Source organism: Nyctereutes procyonoides, unplaced genomic scaffold (assembly GCF_905146905.1).
Source record: "Nyctereutes procyonoides isolate TBG_1078 unplaced genomic scaffold, NYPRO_anot_genome, whole genome shotgun sequence".
NCBI lineage: Eukaryota > Metazoa > Chordata > Mammalia > Carnivora > Canidae > Nyctereutes > Nyctereutes procyonoides.
Window position 1 is genome coordinate 81,340,865 of NW_026575146.1, and position 25,246 is coordinate 81,366,110.

General features: G+C 40.5%; 1 protein-coding gene across 1 annotated transcript; it reads left to right on the plus strand.

Moving 5' to 3' along the window:
* Positions 1–1,299: 1,299 nt before the first annotated feature.
* On the plus strand, positions 1,300–23,823 carry ZNF875 (zinc finger protein 875). Its single transcript, XM_055310652.1, has 5 exons — positions 1,300–1,397; positions 1,779–1,875; positions 10,162–10,288; positions 10,744–10,839; positions 20,989–23,823. The coding sequence occupies exons 2-5, from the start codon at positions 1,843–1,845 to the stop codon at positions 22,668–22,670; spliced, it is 1,938 nt and encodes a 645-aa protein (XP_055166627.1). The 5' UTR covers positions 1,300–1,397; positions 1,779–1,842; the 3' UTR covers positions 22,671–23,823.
* The last annotated feature ends 1,423 nt before the right edge of the window (positions 23,824–25,246 follow it).

Consider the following 25,246-nt stretch of genomic DNA (forward strand, 5'->3'; position numbering starts at 1 on the left):
CTGTGTGTGTGACTATCATAAAAAAAAAAAAAAAAGACTACAGGCCAGTAGGTGCCAACGAGCTTCATATAATGTCGGATCTATTCATGCCCTTCCTTACAGCCGGAATGTTGGAGGCAACATATAATGGGGCACCATAGAAACTCAGTAATCAAGAGACACATTTTAAGGTAGTATCTTTGAAATCAAAATGCATGCAAAAAAATTCATGATGGGCAGCCCTGGTGGCTCAGCGGTTTAGCACCACCTTCAGCCCAGGGCCTAATCCTGGAGACCCAGGATCGAGTCCCACATCGGGCTCCCTGCATGGAGCCTGCTTCTCCCTCTGCCTGTGTCTCTGCCTCTCTCTCTCTCACTGTGTGCCTATCATAAATAAAATAAAATTAAATTAAAAAAAAAAGATTTCATGAAATTTTTTTTAAGATTTTATTTATTTATTCATGAGAGACACAGATAGAGAGGCAGAGACACAGGCAAAGGGAGAAGCAGGCTCCATGCACCGGGAGCCCGACGTGGGACTCGATTCCGGGTCTCCAGGATCGCGCCCTGGGCCAAAGGCAGGCGCCAAACCGCTGCGCCACCCAGGGATCCCTAAAAAAAAATTCATGAAATCTTAAAAAAAAAATTCATGATGAACAAAACTGTCAAAATATTTTTCCTCTTTTTTTTTTAATTTTTTTTAAATTTTTATTTATTTATGATAGTCAGAGAGAGAGAGAGAGAGAGAGAGAGGCGCAGAGACACAGGCAGAGGGAGAAGCAGGCTCCATGCACCGGGAGCCCGATGTGGGACTCGATCCTGGGTCTCCAGGATCCCGCCCTGGGCTGAAGGCAGGCGCCAAACCGCTGCGCCACCCAGGGATCCCAATATTTTTCCTCTTTACCCTTCACCCCCCGCCCCCCGGCAACCACAACTCTCTGAAGGTCAGCGCGCACGGACGACCTGCCTCCGTGACACCGGGAGGGGGGACCGGGCGCCAGGACCACATTTTCTAGGATCCTCCGGCATTCCTCCTACGCTCTCATTGATCCGTGAGATCTCACTGGCCCTCGGAGGAGAAACGAGCACCTTGCAGTCTGGGCGTCTTAACAGTGAGCGCCTAAGCTTCGTTGTATGAGAGGCGCAGATGTCAGTCACCCTGCCGTTGGCGAAGCCTCTTCACCCACCGCCTCTTCGTCTCAAAGACTACACTCCCCAGAGGCCCGCGCGGCCACTTCCGCCGTCCCACGCGCTCTCCTGGCGGTGGAGTTTACGTAGCAGGAGCACTTCCGGTCGATGGGTCCCGCCCCCTCGCTGGTTGGCGGCGGGTTAGGCCTCCCTCCTCGAGTCTCTTGCACGCTTCTGCGCTTGATTCCCGAGCCTCAGCCTCAGGATTGGCAACGTGCACCCCGCGTTCCGTGAGTGCCTTGAGTCATTGCCTCGTCCAGTCAGCACGTCCCTCTGCTTGTCCCTGTTTTACTCGTGGGGACACAGGCTGCCTCTGAACTCGGGCGCTCTTCTGTGGGCACGTCCAGTCCGTTATCTTTTCATCCCAGCATAGAGTTAGAGACAGCCCCTTACTCCTCTGCCGGGGGGGACATGGACTCCACTCCCTGCCCAGGGCTTGGGGCTGGACTTGAGGGTGCTCGGTCACTCTGAACCAGGGCTCTGGATGGGCGTTGGGTTGTGCTCGTGATTTCTGTGACACCGAACACCCAGTTGGGGGGCTCCGGAGCAGACCCCGCCTTAACTCCCGGGGAGGGGCTTTTCCATCTAGGCACGCTCTTCTTTCTCTTCAGATCCCCAGATCTGTCTTCTGAGACTTTGCCCTTCTCCAGGGAGAGCATTCAGGAGACCAGGAAAATGGCCACGGGGCTTCTGAAAGCCAAAAAAGAGGTGAGAATTTTCATCACATTCCATGTTGGCTGCCAACAGGATGAATCCAATCCTTTTTCTTGCACTGCAGCCTGCCTTGCTGGTATTGAGCAAAGGTCACGCTTGTTCCTGGAGGAGTGGTGGTTCATCTCACATGGACCCCCCACCCCCCCTTTAGCATTCCTCTCTGCTCCACCCATATCTCAGTCATCCTCAAAGTGGTCAGTTGTAAACAACACACATGGGACAGTTGAAATAAAAATACCGGAACATCCAAACTTGATTGTCCAGTGGTAAGCACTGAAAGACAGGGACAGGAGAGATGCTTATGATCCGAAGTCGTTAGGGAGGGCTTCCAGAAGAAATAGGGCTGTCTGAACTGCCCCTGAGGATTTGGTTAAGTTGGAGAGTTGGCAGGGCAGGGCAGGGAGGAGAGCAGGAAGGACGGTTAGCCTGAGGTTGGGCACACTGCCCTTGCCAAGTGTGGGAAGATTGTAGTCACCAGTGGAATTACTTAAGGTTGATTTTTAAATATGTGCTGGTGAAGATGCAGACACGTGGAACAGAGGGGAGCTTGATGGTCTCACCTGAATTTTACATTGAGAGCATTTTCAGCATCTGGCAATGGGGAGATTTCACCAAAAGTTCTGGATTGCCTGAAAATAAACTGCACTGTGGTGTCAGGGAATTCGCAGCGAACAGTACCTTCGTCGTTTGGACCGGTCCTGCTGAGTTTATTTGCCACACTTGCCACAGTATCTTCCAAACTGAGGTTGGAACCGTTGACCAGCTAACATTTTGCCTGCCTCTCTCATTTGTTACCTACCTGGCCCCTGGAGGATTTTCATTTTCCGCTTGCGAGTCGGTGGCTAGATTGAGTGCCAGACTGAGGAGTGTAGAATTTGTTTTTGAATAAGCTAGGTTTTGAAGGATGCTGAGAAGGAATTTAACATAAGGAAATCAATGACATGGACGTATAGGGACTTAAGGGGAAACTTTCTAACCCCTGTGAATGGTGGTTATGATGATCTTGACTTAATTGAATGTAATTAACATTTATTGAGCACCAACACAGTTGCCAGACTGGTTTACTATCACTTCTGATATGCATCAATTTGGTTATTTCAGATCTGCCTTGACTGTCCTTATAAAAAAAAAAAAAAGAGAGGAAAATTTAAACAGAAAATAAGACCTCAATTTATTCTTTTCTTTTCTTTTCTTTTTTTTTTTTTTTTTGAGACCTGATTTATTCTTAATCCTGATCTTCGGTGGTAGAGATTTACAATTTCCTGGACACTATCAGAACATCTTTGAGAGTTCTGTTTCTCATTAGTATTTCATCCATTTGAAAGTGTTAATACCAAGAATGCATAATAAACCTAATTCAGGACATTTCCTAAGGCAACATTGAATATTTTGAGTGTATTTTCTTCACTGATCATTATGTTAATAGGAAGGCATTCGGATTTTCTGGGAAAAGCCAGACATTTGTGTGAGCTGATTTTTTTTTCTGCTCCTAATAACTTAAAAACAAATATGGAAGAATTGATCAAAGGGTACAAGCATTTGAATGGATAAATTGTTTAAGATGAAGCCTCTGTGCCTAGAGGTGTACCTGACACATATGAAATGTTTAGTGCTTGGAAGAATGACAGCCTTAAATAAATTTGAAGGAACTAAGTAACAAAGGAGTTTCTGTTGTTTGTGTTGATATGTTATTTGGTGCATATAATTAACTCTGTATCTTAGGGAGTTGGGTAAACTACCCATGTACTCTGATATGCATGACATCTGAATTATACAAACCAATTTAAACAAATATACAAGGACGCCTGGGTGGCTCAGCAGTTGAGCATCTTCCTTTGGCTCAGGGCATGATCCTGGATTCCCGGGATTGAGTCCCCCATCTGGCTCCTTGTGTGGAGCCTGCTTCTCCTCCCTCTTCCTGTGTCTCTGCCTCTCTTCCTATGTCTCTCATGAATAAATAAATAAAATCTTTAAAAAAAACCCAAATATACAGTAGGATATAGGTATTATTGGCAAAAAGACTTTTGCCTGAGAGAATAAATTAGAATTTGTAACAAATGAGATGGGCTGGCGGGCACGTGATGTTTCCTATCCTTAGCATTTTTTCACTGATTCCATTGAACAAACTTGCTGAATGTCTGCTGTGTGCAGGATACTTGATGGATGACATTCAGTAATGTGAAAAGGCACAGCCTGCACACTTATGGGTCTTCCATTTTATTTTGGGATTCTGTTACCATTGGGATTTGTTTAATTTTACACACTAATATACACACACAAACACACACATAGACATTTTGACAGACTTTAATGATAAAATCAGTGTATTAAAGCTAGTGTCAGTATTTCTACCCAGACCCATTTTTTTTATAGGTCGAGGAACAGCCACACTTAACCCACTGGAAGTGAGTTCTATAATAGTGCATTGAATGGATGAACCCATCCACTGTTTCCCAATTTGGGGGGTTATTTTTATTATTTTTAAATTTTTTTTTATTTTTTTATTATTTTATTTTTTTTTCAGTATAGTTAACATACAGTGTTATATTAGTTTCAGGTGTCCAATATACAGATTAAACACTTCCATATATCACCTAGTGCTCATCACAAGTACACGCCTTAATCTCCACCACGTATTTCACCCATCCCACTGCCCACCTCCCCTTGGTAACCATTGGGTTTTTTCTCAATAGTTCAGATTCTATTTCTTGGTTTCTCTCTCTTTTCTCCTTTGCTTATTTGTTTTATTTCTTAAAATCCACATATGACTGAAATCATATGTCTCTATTTTGCTTAGTATTATACTCTAGCTCCATCCATGTTGTTGCAAATGGCAATATTTCATTCTTTTTTATGGTTGAATAGTACTTCATTATATGTATAAAATCACATCTTCTTTATCCATTCATCTATTGATCAACACTTAGCCTGCTTCTATAATTTGGCTATTGTAAATAATGCTGCTGTAAACATGGGGGTGTATGTATCCCTTTGAATTGGTGTTTTGTATTTTTTGGGTAAATACCCAGTAGTGTGATTACTGGATCATAGGGTAGTTCTATTTTTAACTTTTTGAGGAACTTCCATACTGTCTTTCACAGTGGCTGCACCAGCTTGCATTCCCACCAACATTACAAGAGGGTTCCTTCCAATTTGAAGGAATATTTAACTTATTACCAATATTTTAATTATTGTAAATTTTGCTTCTATGATCAATTTGTGCATGAAGTTCTTTTATAGATTTGTATCCGCACAACAAAAATATGCTAAGATGAGTAGAAATGACCATTTTGAAGTAGTGGGGATTCACACCAGTTGGAGCTTTGGAATTTTGCCTGTTCTAAAACATTTGATCCTTTTGATTGTTTCTTCTATTTTCAAGGCCCTCTTCTTCCATCACGGTGTCTGCTTTATGTTGTACAGTTTTCTTAATTTGTTTTTATCATTATACTGTGCAGTTTTACATCGTCAGGGTAGACCTGCCAGGACAGATCTTTTTCTTTTCTCACATGAATGTTTGCAGTAGAGTCCTGGCTTATTTCCACATGTTGATATGGTCCTTGGCCACCCACTGCATGTCTCTATCTTCCTCGTTTTCTCCAAACATTATAGTAACATCACTTTTGTGCTCAGAAGCCCTCCTTCAGTGGCTCATAACAGTGTCTTAGATATTCAGGACACTCCTCATTTCAGACTTATTTATTTGGGGGGGAGGGGCAGAGGGAGAATATTTTCAAGCAGACTCCCCACCTAGCACAGAGCTTGACTTAGGGCTCAATTTTGTGACCCTGAGATCATGACCTGAGCGGAAACCAAGATTTGGATGCTTAACGATGGAGCCACACAGGTGCCCCAGGACACTCCTTGTTTCAAATGTATTGACTTGTTTCTGATACCATGTTCTTTTTTTTTTTTTTAGATTTTTATTTATTCATGAGAGACACAAGAGAGAGAGGCACAGATGCAGGCAGAGGGAAAAACAGGCTCCCTGCAGAGAGCCCAATGTGCGACTGGATCCCAGGTCTACAGGATCACACCCTGGGCTGAAGGCAGTGCTAAACTGCTGAGCCACTCAGGCTGCCCTTGATACCATGTTCCGATGATTAATTCTGAAAGTGCATTTATTGCCAACACAGTGATGTCATTTCATATACACCTTTAACTTAGATGGATTCATTTTTTTAGGAGCTCAGCTGGAGAAAGGAAGACAATCTATACTCTTTTTTCCAAGTAATGACTTCATACTCAGGAATGAGAGAAAGCTGGGAGGACTGAATCTAATGCTTGCCAAATCTAAGGAGTTTCTGACAGCGTGAGCATCATAGCAATCATAGCAAGTCCAGGATGATATTATTATTATTATTATTATTATTATTATTATTATTATTATTTATTTTAAAGATTTTATTTATTCGTGACAGGGAGAGAGAGAAAGAGAAAGAGAAAGAAAGAGAAAGAGAAAGAGAAAGAGAAAGAGACAGAGAAGCAGAGACACAGGCAGAGGGAGAAGTAGGCTCCATGCAGGGAGCCCAATGTGTGACTTGATCCCAGGTCTCCAGGATCACTCCCTGGGCTGAAGGCGGTGCTAAACCACTGAGCCACCCAGGCTGCCCTCAAGGATGATATTAGTTGTATTTTTTATCTAACATAACATTCCTTTATCAGTATATCACTTAGCCTTCACTGCACAACAAACCACCCCAAAGCTTATTGACTTAAAAAGAGGTAATTTATTAGCACATTTTTGATAGGTAAGCATTTTGAGCTGGGCATATAGATGGGTATTTGGCAGGTTTCACCTGGGCTTGCTCATGTTGCTGCAGTTAGTTGGCAGTTTGGGGCTGGATTACCATCCATGCATGAGAGTAATTAGCTAGTTGATTAGGGTGCTTTTTTTTTTTTTTTAAGATTTTATTCATTTACTCATGAGACACACACACACACAAACACACAGAGGCAGAGACACAGGCAGAGGGAGAAGCAGGCTCCATGCAGGGAGCCCAACGTGGGACTCAATCCTGGGACTCCAGGATCACGTTCTGAGTGGAAGGCAGATGCTTTAACTGCTGAGCCACCCAGACATCCCACCATTCCATATGTCTTGTCTGGAATGCCCACCCCTGTTTTTTCTCCTTGATCCTTCAAAATCCTTCCTGCCCTTTAAGACCAAGATCATACCTTCCTCTCATAAAACTTGCTCTGATCTCTCTATCCCCCTACCCCTTTTTAAAGGGGTTTTATTTATTTTTTTGAGAGAGGGAAAGCATAGAGGGAGAATGAGAGGGAGAATCAGAGTCCCTGCTGAGCAGGGAGCCTGACCTGGGGCTCTATCCCAAGACCCTGAGATCATGACCTGAGCTGAAGGCAGATGCTTAAAACTGAGCCACCCAGGTCCTCTTGATCTCTCTCCTACAATGGTGCCTCCCTCTTGATATTCCTCTGACCTAGTGATTTTAAACCATGACTTAGGGGCCTTTAAAAGCCTAAAAGCCGAATCTCCAGAGAGTCTGATTTTATTGATTTGTTGTGAGACCCAGAAATCCATAATTTAAAACACCCCAGTTAGTTCTAAAGTACAGCTAGAGATGGGTGAGAACCATAGCTCTTACACATCCTGGCTGTGCTTTGTTTGTAATTAATTACTTTGATGGAGGGCCGGGTTCTGGGATTGCAGTTACTATTGGTGGGGGGCAAGGTGAGGTCCTGTTTTAAGGCTATTCCACAGCCAGTGTAGAACAGTTATGCTGACAGAGAATAGGAAATTTAGGGAAGGGTCCCTTGAGAGGGCACAGCATGGAATTAGTTTGAGAGACACAGTATCATCCCTCAAGGAGTGATGGTGTTCTGAGAAGGGATGCAAAATCAAATCACCAAAGGGACCAGGTAGGTAGCTAAATGAAACAGGTAAGGTAGGAGTTGCAGCAGTCTGCTGATAATATGCGTGGGCTAATGGACTCCTAGTGTGAAGTCACCTTCAGCCAACTGTGGCCCCCTGCAGCAATTCAAAGCCGAGAGTGATCGGTTGGATTTATGGATTTTTTTTTTCAACAGGACTCATAAGTTGATATTTTCATGTGAAATCATCCAACATATAAATGATATAAAGAAAATGCTGTGTAAGGCTCAAACTGACCCTATCTGTGAATTGCAGATTGTATCCTGTTTTAATCTTTTTCTAAAAAAGATTTATTGGGGTGCCTGGGTGGCTCAGTCAGTTAAGTGGCCTGCCTTCCATTAAGATCATGATCTTGGGTTGGAACCCCACGTTAGGCTCCTGGCTTACTGGGGAGCCTGCTTCTCCCTCCCCCCAGATCATGCTCTCTCTCTCTCTCTTGCTATCTCTCTGTCTCAAATAAATAAATTTAATTTAATTTAAAAAATTAAAAAGAAGGCAGCCCCGGTGGCGCAGCGGTTTAGCGCCGCCTGCAGCCCAGGGCGTGATCCTGGAGACCCTGGATCGAGATCCGCGTCGGGCTCTCTGCGTGGAGCCTGCTTCTCCCTCTGCCTGTATCTCTGCCTCTCTCTCTCTCTCTCTCTCTCTCTCTCTGTGTCTCTATGAATAAATAAATAAAATCTTTAAAAAATAAAAAAAAAGATTATTTATTCATTTGAGAGAGAAAGAAAAAGTGCACAAGCAGGGGAAAGGGCAGAGAGAAAGGGAAAGAATCCCTGCTGAGCATGGAGCCTGATGGGAGGCTTGATCTCACAACCCTGAGATCATGACCTGAGCCAAAATCAAGAGTTAGATGCTCAACTGATTGAGCCACCCAGGTGTCCCAGATTATGCTCTTTTGTTTATTTATTTTTTAAAAAATTTAAAAAAGATCTTATTTATCCATGAGAGATAGAGGGAGGCAGAGACATAGGCAGAGGGAGAAGCAGGCTCCTCCTGGAGATCCTGATGTGGGACTCAATCCCAGGACCCCCAGGATCACGCCCTGAGCCAAAGGCAGATGCTCAAACACTGAGCCATCCAGGCACCCTGAGAAGAATTTTTACAGAAGGACCAGGGAAGTCCTCCCTGAGCACTTAGCATGTGCAACAGCCCTTTGTTTTAAGCCCTTAACATTTACCAACTTCTTTGATCCTCAGCATAATTCTGTGAGACAAGCACTGTTTTTTTCTTGGTTCACAGAAGAAATGGAAATGCCGAGAGGTTAATTAATTTGCTGAAGGGTACTCTAGTTGGGGACAGTGTGATTTGAGTCCATAGCCTTCCCAACCAGGCGCTTGCCGGGATCAGGGCAGCGGAAGTATAAGCAAGAGAGAGGAATGGATCCTGCTGCAAAGTATATGTATTGGTGGGTACTCACCCCCGAGAGACAGCTGCTTCAAGTATGTGGGGCATAAATGCTTAGACCTTCAAGTAGTCTCTAATATTCTTCAAGCTCAGTAAAGTGATTAGTTTTTACTGTTTAACTTTGTGTGTGTGATGTCTTCCTCTTCTCTCTGCTTAGATTTAAAGCTCCCAATGTGAAGGGACTTGTGTTTTGCTTTCATCCCCTGTAGCAGCTGGCCTAGGATGTTCACAGTAATAGGTGCATAAATAATTCTGGGTGGATAGAGAAAGAATAGTGGTCTTTGAACCCTTGGCTCTAATGTCATGTAGGGGAAGAAAAAAAAATTCATTTTTCCTCTAACTATTTTGGGTTCATTGGCTAGGGCTCTGTAAATTAGACCAACAAAAGATTAACAAGAGAAAAACAGAAGTTTATTAATACCTACATCATAAATACACCCTGGAAGCACTCAGTGATGAGTAACTCAAGGGGGTGGTTAGAACTTGGGCTCATATAGCATCTTAACAAAAGAATAATAACTTTTTAGAGAAGTGACAAGACAAAGGAAAAGGATTTTGAGATTTGAGGGCAGCAAATTGTGGTGAAGATGAGGGGTAGTTAGTAAGGTTTGTTGTGTGGATTCCTTTGGTGCCATCTCCTGGCTGATAAGGGTCTAGAGTTGTTTCCAGGGGTTAACTTCTCTTCTTCCTGGTAGAGAGGGGAGGGGAGATACTTTCACAAATTTTTGTTCTGCTTTTAGGCAGATAGGGGAGGAGCAGAGAGCTTTTCTTGTGTCTGCTTCTTCTCAATACCGTCAGCTCAAAATAATTCTAATGCCAAAATGGCATAATTTGGAGTGGCATATTCTGCTACATTTCATTCATGATCCAAAGTAGGGTTTAGTTATCTCTACCTCCCACAGGGAAGCCTTTTGATTCCTCATCCTGAGCTGTGAGCAAGGCAAACTCCTGGATGAGCAGCGCTGTATTTTGTGTTAAAGGCATTCGTGGCATTCAGGGATGTGGCTGTGGACTTCACCCAGGAGGAGTGGAGGTTGTTGAGCCCAGCTCAGAGGACCCTGCACAGGGAAGTGATGCTGGAGACCTACAACCACCTGGTCTCACTAGGTAAGGATGGCTTCCCTTGGTCCTTAAAATCTGCCCCACAGAGTATTTCCTACACATCACAAGGAAGGGCTACCCATGAAGCAGGTTTGTCTTAGGGTTGGGCTTAGAAACAATAACTTACCTTCTCTCTTAGGGGAAATCTGAATTTAGTAGGATTGAAAACAGGTAGATTTACTCATGTGGCCTATAACACTGCATTTCCAACCTCTTTCAAGGCCTAGACTCTCTTTTTGCTTTATTTGAAACCTAGGTTTTCCTTCACCAAGTATTAATATGCTGTTTATCTGACTGGAGTCACCTTTACTTACTCAGCTCTTCTACTGTGGAGAGTTCACAGTTATAGGTCCTTTGTACTACCCTTTGGGTCTCCCTGTGAATTTTGGCTCTGATTTATGAAATGGCCCCTTGAGCCCATAACCAAGAATCTCCTTTTTTTTTTTTTTCCTCATGAGCAGAAATACCGTTTTCCAAACCAAAACTTATTTCTCAGCTGGAGCAAGGGGAAGAGCCTTGGATAGAGGAGAGACAACATCCACTGGGCCTCTGTCCAGGTGAGTGTGACACAGGGTAGGTGGGACCATCCACAGCTTAGAAGATAGGGAAGGAGGAGGCATCTTTCATGATGGGGAAGAAACTCTTCTCAGGCCTCCTAGGTCATTGATAAGTCTGCCTGGCATGACCTCCCTTCCAGAATATCATTTTCCATTGAGGGAGGGGTTTTCTTGGTTTCCTTGTGTCTTTCCTCCACCAAGAAGCCTCCCTTCCTCTTACTTGGCTTGCCTTCTTCATCATGTTCAGTCCTTCCTCATTCATGGGCTTCTTTCTCTTCTCTTGATCTTAAAAACTACATCTATCCTCTGGACATTAAGTCTGCCACCCTTTAGATACTTCCTAGTTTCTTGTAGGTGAAACATAATTGATTACTTCTACCTTTCCAATTCCCATAGTTTAAAAAATGTATTACTCAGTAATTATGATTATAGGAATCTATGATTAATAAAAAACTAGGTACTCAGGAGCCAACATCCCAGATTAAGAAATAAGATATTACCTGAATAGTTGAAGTTTCTATTTCCCCTACCTCCCCACACCCCTGCTCAAAGGGAACTGTTTTTTTCAAAATTAGGGATTTATAAATCTTATGCATGACCATTTGCTTTACTTCATATGTAAGAATCCCTCAACCATCTATAGTGTTGTTTGACATATTTTTAAACTTTTCATTAATATTGTCATATTATGTATATCCTCCCGGTTTGCTCTTTCCACTGACACTGAGTTTGTAATATTAACCCATATTGATATATGTTGTTCTGATTCATTCATTTTCATACTATATAGTATTTGTTGTATTATATGCATAATTGTAATACAATTCATTTATCTATTTTTAAAAATATTTTATTTATTTATTCATGAGAGACACCAAGAGAGAGAGAGGCAGAGACACAGGCAGAGGGAGAAGCAGGTTCCATGTAGGGAGCCCAGTGTGGGACTCAATCCCAGGACTCTAGGATCATGCCCTGAACTGAAGGCAGATGCTCAATTGCTGAGCCACCCTGGCATCCCTCATTTGTATATTTTATTTTGTTGGACATCTGTGTTTTTACCAATTTTGGCTATTAAAGAATGCAACTATAGGGGCACCTAGGTGGCTTAGTCGGTTACGCCTCTGTCTGCCTTTGACTCAGGTCATGATCCCAGGGTCCTGGGATTGAGCCCTGTTCAGAGGGGAGCCTGCTTCTCTCTCTCCCTATGCCCCTTCTGCTTGTGTGCTCTCTCTCTCTCATATAAAATCTTAAAAAAAATTGCAACTATAAACATTCTAATACACCTATCCTTGGGCATATAAGCACTTGTTTCTCTAAGATACATGCCTAGGAGTAGAGTAGCTGTGTCAAAGAGCATCGTAAACAATGCCAAATTGCTCTCAACAGTTGTTTCATGGTTTGCACAGCTGCTGTAATAAAGGCTTATGTTTCTGACCATCCTTTGGGTATGAAATGGCCTCTCACACTAGTTTTAATTTGATTAGCATTGAGTTTGAGTGTCTTTTTATATGTTCTTAGGTTGATTAGTTTTGATGTTTCCTCTTCTGTGAATTGCCTGATCCAATCTTTTGCCTGCTTTTCTTTTTATTCTTTATTTGTAGAAGTATTTAAATCCTGGAAATGATTCCTCTGTTCACTCAATGTATTGTGTCCATCTTCTTCCAGTCTGTGGGCTGCCTACTTGCCTTTTTTTTTTTTTAAGATTTATTTATTTATTTATTTATCTATTTATTTATTTATTTGTTTATTTATTTATTTATTTATGATAGACAGAGAGAGAGAGGCAGAGACACAGGAGGAGGGAGAAGCAGGCTTCATGCCAGGAGCCTCATGTGGGACTCGATCCCGGGACTCCAGGATCGCTCCCTGGGCCAAAGGCAGGCGCTAAACCACTGAGCCACCCAGGGATCCCCTGCCTACCTGCTTTTTAAAAAGCTACTTAAGTGTGCCTATGTGGCTCAGTCAGTTAAGTGTCTGACTTTGGCTCGGGTCATGATCCCAGAGTCCTGCGATCTAGACCTGTGTTGGGCTCTCTGCTCAGTAGGGAACCTGCTTCTCTCTCTTTCCTTCCTGCTAGCACTTTCTCTCTTGCTATCTCTGTCTCTCAAATAGATTAGTAAACTCTTAGAAAGATAAAATAAAAAGCTGTTTAATTTTGAAATAATTGAAGTCTCAGTTTACCTTCAGCCCAGGGTGTGATCCTGGAGACTCAGGATTGAGTCCCACGTCAGGCTCCCTGCATGGAGCCTGCTTCTCCCTCTGCCTATGTCTGTTCCTCTCTGTGTGTGTGTGTGTGTGTGTGTCTCATGAATAAATAAATAAAATCTTTTTTAAAAATTTGAAGTCTCAGTTTATAAAAATAATATGGAAAGTTTCCATCTATTCTTTACCAAGTTTTCTCCAATTTCAAAACCAGGAAGTTGACATTGGTACAATACTATTAAATCAGCTTCAGGCCTTAATTAGATTCAGATTTCATCATTTTTTACATGTACTCTTTTATTGTTGTTGTTGTTGTGTAGTACCATGAAATTTTTTCACTTACATGGATTCACATAAGTGCCACCACTGTAAGGATACAGAATGTTCCAGCACTACAAAGAAACTCCTTCATGCTATCCTCCTTTCCCCCTTAACTCCTGGCCACCACTAATCTGTTTCCCGTCACTGTACTCTTTCAAGAGTCTTACGAAATTTACCCAGAGTTTTAATGACCTTTCATAATAATTTCATAAATTTTAATGTGTTTGGATTTGTCAAACTTGTCTTGTGTCACGTGTGTGTGTGTGTGTGTGTGTGTGTGTGTGTATATCTGTGTGTCTGATTTAAGAAGCCCTTCTCTCTGGCAAGATCATGAAGACATTACTTAGATTTTCTTCTTTAAATTAGAAAATATTTTTGCTTTTCACACCTAGGTCTTTAATCTGTCTGGAATTGATTTTGTGAGTGTTGAGAGATACAGATCTATTTTTATAGATTTCTAAATGTATCACCATCAGACTTGGCACCATTCACCGAATAATTCATCACTTTCCCAAATTTACAATGCCACCTCTCCTATTTTGGTTTCATTACATGCCTGGATCAATGTCTGAACTCTCTGTTTTGTTCCATTGCTGTATTTGCTTAATCCTGCACCAATATCAGACTGTTCTAATTTCCTATAGATTTATAGTAAGTCTTAGTGTCTGGTAGGGTAAGTCCTCCTGTCTTATTCTTGTCTTTGTAGCTTTAGCCCAGTGGGATTTTGCAATCAGCAGTTTATAAAGTATTTTATAAAATTTTAAAGTATCTTGTCAGGATTTTGTTGTTTATATATTCATTAATATATATGTATTAATAATTAATTTGGAGAGAATACATATTTCACAATATTAAGTCTTTCTCTTAGTGTGGTGTCTTCTTTCGCTTATTTATTAATACATCTTTAATACTACCCTTTGCTAGGTTTTATAATTTATAATGCAAATATACATATTTCTTTAAATTTATACATAGGCTTATTTTTTTGTTGTCTTGAGAATTATGGTTTTTCTATTTTTTATTTTTTTTAAAGATTTTATTTATGTATTCATGAAAGACGCAGAGACAGAGGCAGAGGGAGAGGCAGGGTCCTCACAGGGAGCCTGATGCGGGACTTGATCCCCGGACCCTGAGGTCATGCCCTGAGTTGAAGGCAGACGCTCAACTGCTGAGCCACCCAGGCATCCTGAGAATTGTGTTTTTAAAAACTAATTTTTTTTTTGTTAAAATGTGTAAAGTTCATTTCATCATAATGATCATAAACACCACAACCTTGATGAGTGGTTTAATTAATTCCATAATTTGTCCTGTGTATATTCTTTGGAGTTTTACATATAGACAACTGTTTCATCTGTTTATTTCGCCTTTTTTTTTTTTTTTTGCTTTGTTGGTCATGTCTATTGTATGTATTATGTCTGAACTTCTATTTAATATTTCTTTCTATTCTTACATTGGACTTATTTTACTATTCTTATTCCAGTTTTTTGAGATGGATGCTTACCATTATTACTTTTTAGGCTTCCTTCTTTCCTAATATAAGTATTTGAGACTATACATTTCCTTCTCTTCTTTTTTTTTAAGATTTAATTTTTAAGAAATCTCCACACCCAGCATGATGCTTGAACTTACAACCTCAAGACCAAGAGTCATGTCTTCCACCGACTGAGTCAGCCAGGCTCCCCATTTCCTTTTATTCTTAACACATATTTGCAACTTCTGTTCCACTTCTAAATCCTGACTTGTGGCACCTTGAGCCCATAAGGCTGGTATTTACCACTATTTCTCCACTGCTGTAGTTACAGTGTTGGGAGTGCTTTTTAACAACAAAAAATTCTTACCCCCCTTTTTTTATTGCAGTTTTTTTTTTTTTTTTTTTTAAGCGTAAACTCTCTACTCCAACCAACTTCTGGTTACTTTTGGGAGGTTTTCAGTGACTTGAAGTAATTATTTGTTGTATTGTATCCAGTTTTATCATGTTTTTTTGCAGAAAACAAATTCTGTGACCAATTCAACCTGCTACCATTTTCAGAAGTAGGTTTCATCTTATATGTTTTTGAATTGACATTTGGAAATTACTTGAAAATTACAGGAAATTTGCAAGAATAAAAATAGTACAAAGAATACCGTTAGGGACGCCTGGTTGGCTCAGCGGTTAAGCATCTGCCTTTGGCTCTGGGTATGATCCTGGAGTCCCGAGATCAAGTCCCACATCAGGCTCCTTGCATAGAGCCTGCTTCTCCCTCTGTATATGTCTCTGCCTCCCTCTCTATGTCTCTCATGAATAAATAAATAAAATCTTGAACATCTTTATATCCTCTACATATACACTTATGTCTAAATATATATGGCATATATGTTATTATCAAATGGCATCAGGGGCACCTGGTTGGCTCAGTCAGTAAAGCATGCAAGTCTTGATCTTGGGGTTGTGATTTTGAGCCCCATGTTGAGTGTAGTGATTATATAAAAATAAAATCTCAAAAAAATAAATAAAATGGCATCATAAAATCACCTATTAATATTTTATATTTGCTTATGTGTTATCATATGCATGTTCTCCCTTTTCCTTCCCTCCTCTCAATATGTATGTATATATATAATATATATACAAATAGTATATACTTATGTATATGTATAAGTGTGTGTGTGTGTGTGTGTGTGTAGGTTCATATGTACATGTTTGTTAAAAGGTTTTCTAAGAAGGGAAGTATTCTCATTTAGCCATAAGTTAGCAACTTCAGTCAATTTAACTTTGATACAGTAATTTTATCTAATATCTACTTCTCATATTATAATTTTGTCAACAGACACAGTAATGTCTTTTTACTCTCCAGAAAATGATCTAATCTGGGTTTCAGTAGTGCATTTATATGTCATGTCTATTTAATCTCCCTTAATATAGATCATTTCAATAATCTTTCTTTGTCTTTTATGACACTGACATATAAGATATGCATTCTTACAGTTTTTAAACAACTTCATTGAGATATAACTTATATACATAAAATCTAGTTATTGTAAGTGTACAGTTGCATTATTTTTGGTAAAAATGTTTTTGTTGTATGATCATTACTTCCATTTAGCTTTTGAATATACTGTCATCCCCAAAAGCTCTGTTATGCCCATTTGCATCTATCCCTCCTCCTACCTGAGCTCTAGGGAACCCCCTTGATATGCTGTCTCTATAGATTTGCTGTTTCTGGACATATTCTATACATGATATCATAAAATATATAGTCTTTTGTATCTGGCATAATATTTTTGAGGTTCATCCAAGCTGTGGCATGTATCAGTAATCCATTCCTTTTTTTCTTTTTTTCTTTTCTGAGAGAGGGTGCTCATGTGTGTGCCTGGGGAGAGAGAGAGAGAGAGGGAGAATCCCAAGCAAGCTCCATGCTCAGCAGAGAGCTGGAGGCAGGGCTGATCCCATGATCTTGAGATCATGACCTGAGCTGAAGTCAAGCGTGAGAAGCTTAACCAACTGAGCCACCCTGGTGGCCCAGTAATTTGTTCATTTTTATTGCCATATAATATTCCATTGTATGGGCAGCTCTGGTGGCACAGCGGTTTAGCACTGCCTGCAGCCTGGGGTGTGATCCTGGGGACCCTGGATCGAGTCCCACATCGGGCTCCCTGCATGGAGCCTGCTTCTCCCTCTGCCTGTTCCTCTGCCCCTCTCTCTCTCTGTGTCTCTATGAATAAATAAATAAAATCTTAAAAAAATATTCCATTGTATGGACATAGCACATTTTGTTTACCCATTCACAGGTTGATGAATATATGGGTTGTGTCCACTTTTTGGCTATTGTGACTAGCACTGCTAAAAACAATCACGTACCAGTCTCAATGTGGGCATACATTTTTATTTTTGGATAGAGTTCTCTCTATTTTACACCAGTAGATGTAAAATTTCTGGATTGTGTGATATGTTTATATTTAACTTTTGAAGAAACTGCAAAATTATTTTCCATAGCGGCTTTACATTTCTATTAGTATTTCTATTTTATATTTTTGTTTTCTGTTTTTATATTTTCTGTTAGCAGTGTGTTTCTTTACATCCTTATCAGCACTTGGAATTGTCTTTAATTTTGATTACAGATATTCTAGTGGGTGTATGGTATTTCATTGTGGTTTTAATTTGCATTTCCCTAATAACTAATGATGATTTTTTAAAAAGATTTTGTTTATTTGAGAGAGAGGGTGAGCACGAGAAGGGGGAGGAGTAGAGGGAGAAGCAGACAGCCTACTGAGCTGGGAGCCTAACTTGGGGCTCAATCCCAGGATCCTGAGATCATGATCTGAGCCGAAGGCAGATGCTTAACCCACTGAGCCACCCAGGTGCCCCATATTGATCTTTTTATATGCCAAATAACACTTCGCATGTCTCTTTAGTGAATAGTTATTCAGTTCTTTTGCCCATTTTTAAATTGGATTGTTTTGTCTTCTTTATGAGTTGTAAGAGTTTTTCATATATTGTAGACAGAGTCCTATATCAGATATATGGTTTTCACATACTTTGAACTCTAAAATCAAGTTTCAGAAAAAACACAAGTCTGAGACTTGTCTTTTCATTGTCTTCATGGTGTCTTTTCAAGCATAAAAGTTTTAAACTTCAGTGATGTTCAATTTTACAAAAATTTGAATGGATCATGCTTTTGGGTGGTATAACTAAGAAGTTTTTGTCTTTTGTTTAGACTATTTGGTTTATTCATATTTAATATAGTTATTGATATGATTTAAGTGCCGTTTTGCTCTTTGTTCTTTATATGCTTCATATTTTTTTATTCCCCTACCTTCCTTTTGGCATATATATATATATATAATTTTTGTAGTTATTTTCTTAATTCAGCTCTAGGAATTAAACATGCATCTAATTTAGCATAATCTAATTAATACTAACTTAGTTCCAGTAAAATATATATATTATAAAGCCCATAATATGGTGTTATAGTTACATCCTTTTCTAATAATCTTATGCATTTCAGAGAAATTAAGAGAAGGAAGGAGAAAAATATACATATGCAGTCTGTTATATTTACCCGGATACTTACCAGTTTTACCCAGTTTTGGTGGTCCTCATTTGTTCCTGTGAATTTGAGTTAGTGTCTGGTGTCATTTCTCTTCAGCCCAACAGACTTATTTAATATTTCTTATAAAATGTTTGCTAGCAACAGATGTATGTTTGCTAGCAACAGATACTCTCTGAGTACCTGTTAATCTGTGAATATCTGCATCAATTTCATTTTTGAAGGACAGTTTCGTGAGAATAGAATTCCTCCTTAGTAGCTTTATCACCTTTATTTCGGCCCTTTGAATAAATCATTCTACCACCTTTTTGTCTCCATTGTCTCTGATGAGAAGTTAGCACTAATCATATTGTTTCCTCCTGTGCATGTTGAATCATTTTTCTTTTGCTGCTTTCAAACTTTTCTCTTTTGTCTTTTTTTCTGATTGTCAACACCTTGGCCATGATGTGTTTCTCTGGGGTTCTCTATGTTTTTCTTGAAGTTTTGTGAGCTTCTTTGATTTGCAGGCTAATGTTTTATATCAGTTTTCAGACTTTTTAGTTATTATTTCTTCAGACATTTTTTTCTGCTCTCTTTGTCTTTTCCTTTGTGCATTCCCATTATGCACGGATTGGTTTATCTGATGGTGTTCCACAGGTTTCTGGGGCTCTTTGCTTTTCTTTGATCTTTCTTTCACCTGTGTTTCAGTTTAGGTAATTTCTATTGATTTATCTTCAACTTCATTGGTTCTGTTGCAAACTCAAATATGCTGTTGTATCTTCCTAGTAATTTTGTAATATCAATTATTTTACTTTTTAATTCCAGAGTTTCCTTTTAATAGTTTTTATTTTCTATTGAGATTTTTGTATTTAAGTTATTGTACTTTAAGTTTTTACATGTTTCCTTTAGCTCTTTAAATATATTCATAATATCAGCTTTGAACTCCCCCCCCCCCCAGTAAATCAACATCTGGGCCACCCAGCAACAGTTTCTATTGTCTGCATTTTTTTCTCTCAGTATGGGTCATGCTTTTCTGTTTCTTTGGAAACTGGATATTTTAGATACTATGTTGTAGCCCTCTAGTAGCTGATGAAGTTTCCTGCCTAGATATTGTTGTTGCCACTTTTAGTAACTTTTCTAGACTAAATACTGGAATATGTTTTCTCTGGGAAGGTGATGTTTCCATTTGATTTGCTATTCTATTCTTGTATTTTTAATCCTGGCTTCCTGATTTCAACCTTGTGTCTGCAGAGCTTAGTGATCTGCAACAATTAACAATAGGTTGTGTTCAAAGACTCTGAGCCAGTCAGGCTTCCTACCTCTGCCAGGGGATAAATATGTGGGTTAGGGAGCTCATTCAGAGTTCACATAAGTTTCCAAGTCTTGTCTGGCTTTTTACTGTCCACTGATCCCTCTGTTTTTTCCTCTGTATATGGTTATAGCCTCTGTGTCAGGCAGGGTTTTGTGCACAGCTCCCATCCATCTCCCCTGCTTTTGCAAAAACAGTCTTCTAGTCAGCCAGGGTTGTGTTGAGAGTTTATCAAGCACCCCCCTGGCTCTCTCACCTTCAGGTCTTCCCCTGCTACATTTCTGGTGGCCTACCAGTCTTTTTGTGGGGAGGTCCCCAACCAAGACTGCAATCCCAGATAGTGGTCATCGGTGGCCTTCTCTGTTCATTTACCACCTAGATCACATTTACTGACAGTTCCACCCATCATTGGTTTCTCACCTTCTACTCAAATCAAGGTGACTGCCCCATAGCAGCAGCAAAACTCATCGTTTTATGGCCTGTCCTAGTATAACTACCATACCAACCAAGCTAGGGGATTGGAAGGGTGAGAGCAGCTCCAGGCAATAATGTTACAGATTCCCACTTTTCTTATCTGGAGTTCAGTGTTTTTCATGAATAAATGCTTCTCAGTTTATTGTTATGTTTTTTGATTGATTTCTGGAACTAAACTTTTTACTCTGTCAGTGGAAATAAGTGAAAATAAGTTTTGGAATGAATTTTCTATATTGCAATAGGACAAGGATGCAAAAACTTTTTCTATTAGGGGCCACACAGTAAATATTTTAAGCTTTCCAGGTCACATGCAGTCTATTGCCCCATTGATTGGATATTTATTTATTTTTCTTTCTTTCTTTACTCCTTAGAAAGGTACAATCCGTTGTTTACCTGGTAGGCCATAAAAAAAAAAAAAAACAGATTGTGGGCTGAATTTGGCCTGCCTGACAAGTTTGTTAATTCTTGTAATTAAAAATATAGTGTATAAAGTAAAATGAGAAATAGCTCTTTTTAGGGGTGCCTGGGTGACTCAGTGGTTGAGGGTCTGCCTTTGGCTCGGGTTGTGATCCCAGGGTCTTGGGATTGGGTCCTGCATCAGGCTCCCCTCAGGGAGCTTGTTTCTCCCTCTGCCTATGTCTCTGCCTCTCTCTCTGTGTCTCTCATGAATAAATAAATAAAATCTTTAAAAAATAGTTCTTTTTATAGATGCAAGGATGTCTGAGTGGGAGACAGGTTGTGATATAAATATATTGTGAATAGCCAATGAGCAAAGCAAAATGGCACAGGCAACCCAACCCATAGCTAGTCTGACTAAAAATATTGTTTCTTCGGCAGGATCAAAGCTAAACATTCAGCTTTGTCCCCACTGCCCCCTGGCATTCACTAGTCAGCAAGACCTCAGCCAGCATGTGTGGTTCAGTCACCTGCCTCAGCTCTTCTCAAGTTTACATGCAGGAAATCATCTCCATCCAGGGAAACACTATCCAGAAGATCAGAAACAGCAGCCGAAGCAGCTCTTTGGTCAGACCTGCTTGAGTGACAAAACAGAAATTCAAGAGGCAGAAGACCCCAAGTTCTTGTCGGGGAGAAGAGTAAGCAAAAGCAGCACTTCAGAGGTATTCTCCAGCCTACTGCAAGAACAGCCAGTAAGGTCCAAGCAAGACAACACAGTAATGGACCTAGGGCCCAGTCTAGGCCAGAGGACAGCCCTTGAGGAAACAGACAAAATGTTGCATGGTGTAGAAGTCTCAGGATTTGGAGCAATCAAATATGGGGAATTTGGGCTAGGCTTTTTGAAGGAGCCAAAACTGCTCAGCCTCCAGAAGATGGACGCGGGGGAGACACCTTACATGTACACTGAGTGGAAACAGAGCTTTAGCAAAAGGTCAATCCTCATCAAAAACCAGAGGATACCCTCTGGGGAAAACCCTTATGTGTGCAAGGAATGTGGACGAGGCTTTACCTGGAAGTCAAACCTTATCACACACCAGAGGACACACTCAGGGGAGAAACCTTATGTGTGCAAGGAGTGTGGACGAGGCTTTACTTGGAAGTCAAACCTCTTCACACATCAGAGGACACATTCAGGGGTCAAGCCGTATGTGTGCAAGGAATGTGGGCAGAGCTTTAGCCTGAAGTCAAACCTTATCACACACCAGAGGGCACACTCTGGGGAGAAGCCTTATGTTTGCAGGGAGTGTGGGCATGGCTTTCGCCAGCATTCCCATCTCATCAGACATAAGAGGACACATTCGGGAGAGAAACCTTATGTGTGCAGGGAGTGTGAGCAGAGCTTTAGCCAGAAGTCACACCTCATTAGACACTTAAGGACCCACACAGGAGAGAAGCCTTACATATGCACAGAATGTGGGCGCCATTTTAGCTGGAAATCAAACCTCAAGACACATCAAAGAACACACTCAGGGGTTAAACCTTATGTATGCCTGGAGTGTGGGCAGCGCTTTAGCCTAAAGTCAAACCTCAACAAACACCAGAGGTCACACACAGGGGAGAAGCCATTTGTGTGCAGGGAATGTGGACGAGGCTTTACCCGGAAATCAACCCTGATCACACACCAGAGGACACATTCAGGGGAAAAGCCATTTGTGTGCAGGGAGTGTGGGCGAGGCTTTAATGATAAGTCAACCCTCATCGCACATCAGAGAACACATTCAGGGGAAAAGCCTTTCATATGCAGGGAGTGTGGTAAAAGGTTTAGCCAAAAACCAAACTTATTTAGGCACAGGAGAGCACACTCAGGTAGTATACTCTTTGTGTGCAGGGAGTGTGGGCAAGGCTTTTGTGATAAGTTAACTCTCATCACACACCAGAAGGCACACTCAGGGGGGAAGCCTCATGTGTGCAGGGAATGTGGGCAAGGCTTCAGCCGGCAGTCACACCTTATTCGACATCAGAGGATACATTCGGGAGAGAAGCCTTATATTTGTAGGAAGTGTGAGCGAGGCTTTAGTCGGAAATCAAACCTCATCAGACATCAGAGGACACACCTAGGATAGGAACCTTCTATGTACAAGTATAGTGAAATCTTTAGCCAAGACTCCTATTTCATGAGATGCCCAAAGTCACACTTAGGGCTGTGGCTTTAGTAATAAGTCAGCCATTGCCAGGCACCAAAATAGAGACATTTTATGTGTGACAGGAGTGTTCAGGAGCCTAATAGTAAAAGTCAACATCTCCAATCCGTGTGAAGGAGAACTGCTGGCTCATTTTCAGGAGCTCTGGCTTTTCCTAGTGGGGATGATGGGTTGTGGAAGATCTGTCAGGTAACTTGTTGGAGAGGGCACTTCTAAGTAGGCTGAAATTGGGGAATGGAGACCATTCTATCATCTTCCAAGAACATTTGAACACTCTTTACACAGTAGCCTGATATTAGAGAAACAGCAATACTAGAGAGCATCTCTTAATGTCTGTCTTATATTTTTAGAACAAGAGACTTGACAGAAACCATGGCTGATTTAGTTTCCCAGAGATGACCTAGCAAAGTCAGCATCAGGGAGAGTTTGGGAGACGGTGAATTCATGTGAACAGAGATGTTGCATGGGTAGAAGAAGGTTTTATTATGGAAAGGGCTGACTGGTGAGAAAGATTGTGACTATCCTAGCTCTAGGTTTTGGGAAGGGGTGTCCATTTTTGCTTGTTTCCTGGGGCTCTCTTTTGTTTCCAGGTTGAGTCCATACTGAAGATATTTTTATTTACTGGTGTAGAAATGTATTATATGCTTTCATGAAGAAAACACCCTTACATATACAGAAATAGAAAATGAAATTACTTTCTATTCTTCTTTGAATTGCCATAATATATCCTACAGGTAATTCTTTGGTTTAAATCTTTCCAACCATTATAAAATATATGATTTTTCTGGTTGGGAGTACTCTTTTTTTGAGAATGGCAGTGTCCTACAAATTCATTTATAATTCTGAGTCAAGGCCCAATTTTTTTTTTCATGGAACTTGACTAAATGATTCTGAGTTTTATTTGGAAAGTAGAATTTTGAGATTTTGAGAAACTGTATAATAACATGTCTTTTTATCTGTGGACAGGTATTTAGAGTAGAACCATATAAAAATAGGAAAAACCTCACTTGTATATGAGTATTTAGAAAGTGATGAAACACAATTTCTTTCTTTTTTTTTGTTTGTTGATGAAACACAATTTCAAGTTATTATGAAAATAGTAAGTACAATATTCAGTGTTTGGGTGATTGGCTCTCAACTTAGGGAAAAAGAAACATAGGTCCCAAAGTCTCAATATCCAAAGTTAGAGTTAGGAAATCAAATAATATATAGTAGTTCAAATAATATGAGGTGCATAAATTTTATAAAATTTTATTTTATTTTTTTTTAATTTTAAGTAGGCTCCATGCCTAACATGGGGCTTGAACTTATGATCCCGAGATTAAGAGTCACATGCTCACCTAACTCAGCTAGGCACCCCAGGGTGTGGGAGTCTTAGTTTTTGTTCAAAATCTAAGTTTGAGATGAATGTGCAGAAACTGGTGAAAAATTATGAAATACTATCCTAGATGGAGCAGCTGGCATGGTTTCCCCTTCTCATTCCTTCCCATGTTAAATCCTGGCCTGCTATTATTTCTCCTTCTCAATAGAAAAAATACTTTTAGAGTTTTAATCTCTTTGCATCTTAGAATATAATTATTCTTTTCTATAAAAATGATGTCCCAAAAATAAGGATTCCCAAAGAAAATATGTATCTTTCACTGTTTTTTTTTAACTTTAAGAAGAAATATTTCAGTTTCAATGTAATTGGTCTATAAATCCAAACGATTTTGCCTTAAATTATATAAAATTCTCAACAACAAAAAAATAGAGCACAACTCATATCTGAAGATACAAATAGATTCAAAGAGACTCAAACCTGGGGAGACATTTATATAGAACAGCAACCAAACAGAGACTGGAAATGCTAGAAAGATGCCCCATATTTGGCCCTCCCTGGCCCCCACCTATACTGATTCCATTTTTTTTAAGACTTTATTTAGGGGATCCCTAGGTGGCTCGGCGGTTTGGCTCCTGCCTTTGGCCCAGGGCGCGATCCTGGAGTCCCGGGATCAGGTCCCACGTCAGGCTCCCGGCATGGAGCCTGCTTCTCCCTCCTCCTGTGTCTCTGCCTCTCTCTCTCTCTCTCTCTCTCTCTGTGTCTCTCATAAATAAAAATAAATAAATATTTTTAAAAAAAACTTTATTTATTTACTAATGAGAGACACATAGAGAGGGAGAGACACATGCAGAGGGAGAAGCAGGGTCCTTGCAGGGAGCGCAACGTGGAACTCGATCCTGGGACTCTGGGACCACGCCCTGAGCTGAAGGCCAATGCTCAACCACTGAACCACCCAGGCTTCCCACCTATACTGATTCTTAAACCTCATGAGATCCTCTGCTTAGAACTTCTCAGAAGAGACGAAATTGGAACAGGTAACCTGAGTTCTCCACATGGGCCTAGCATTAAAACCTCTGTGCATCCTAGAAGCTGATTAGGAGACAAGCACCAGATGGTATTCATATATGTGGATCTTCAAAATCTTGTGGTTTTATTTTTTTTTTCCTCTCTATCTGGA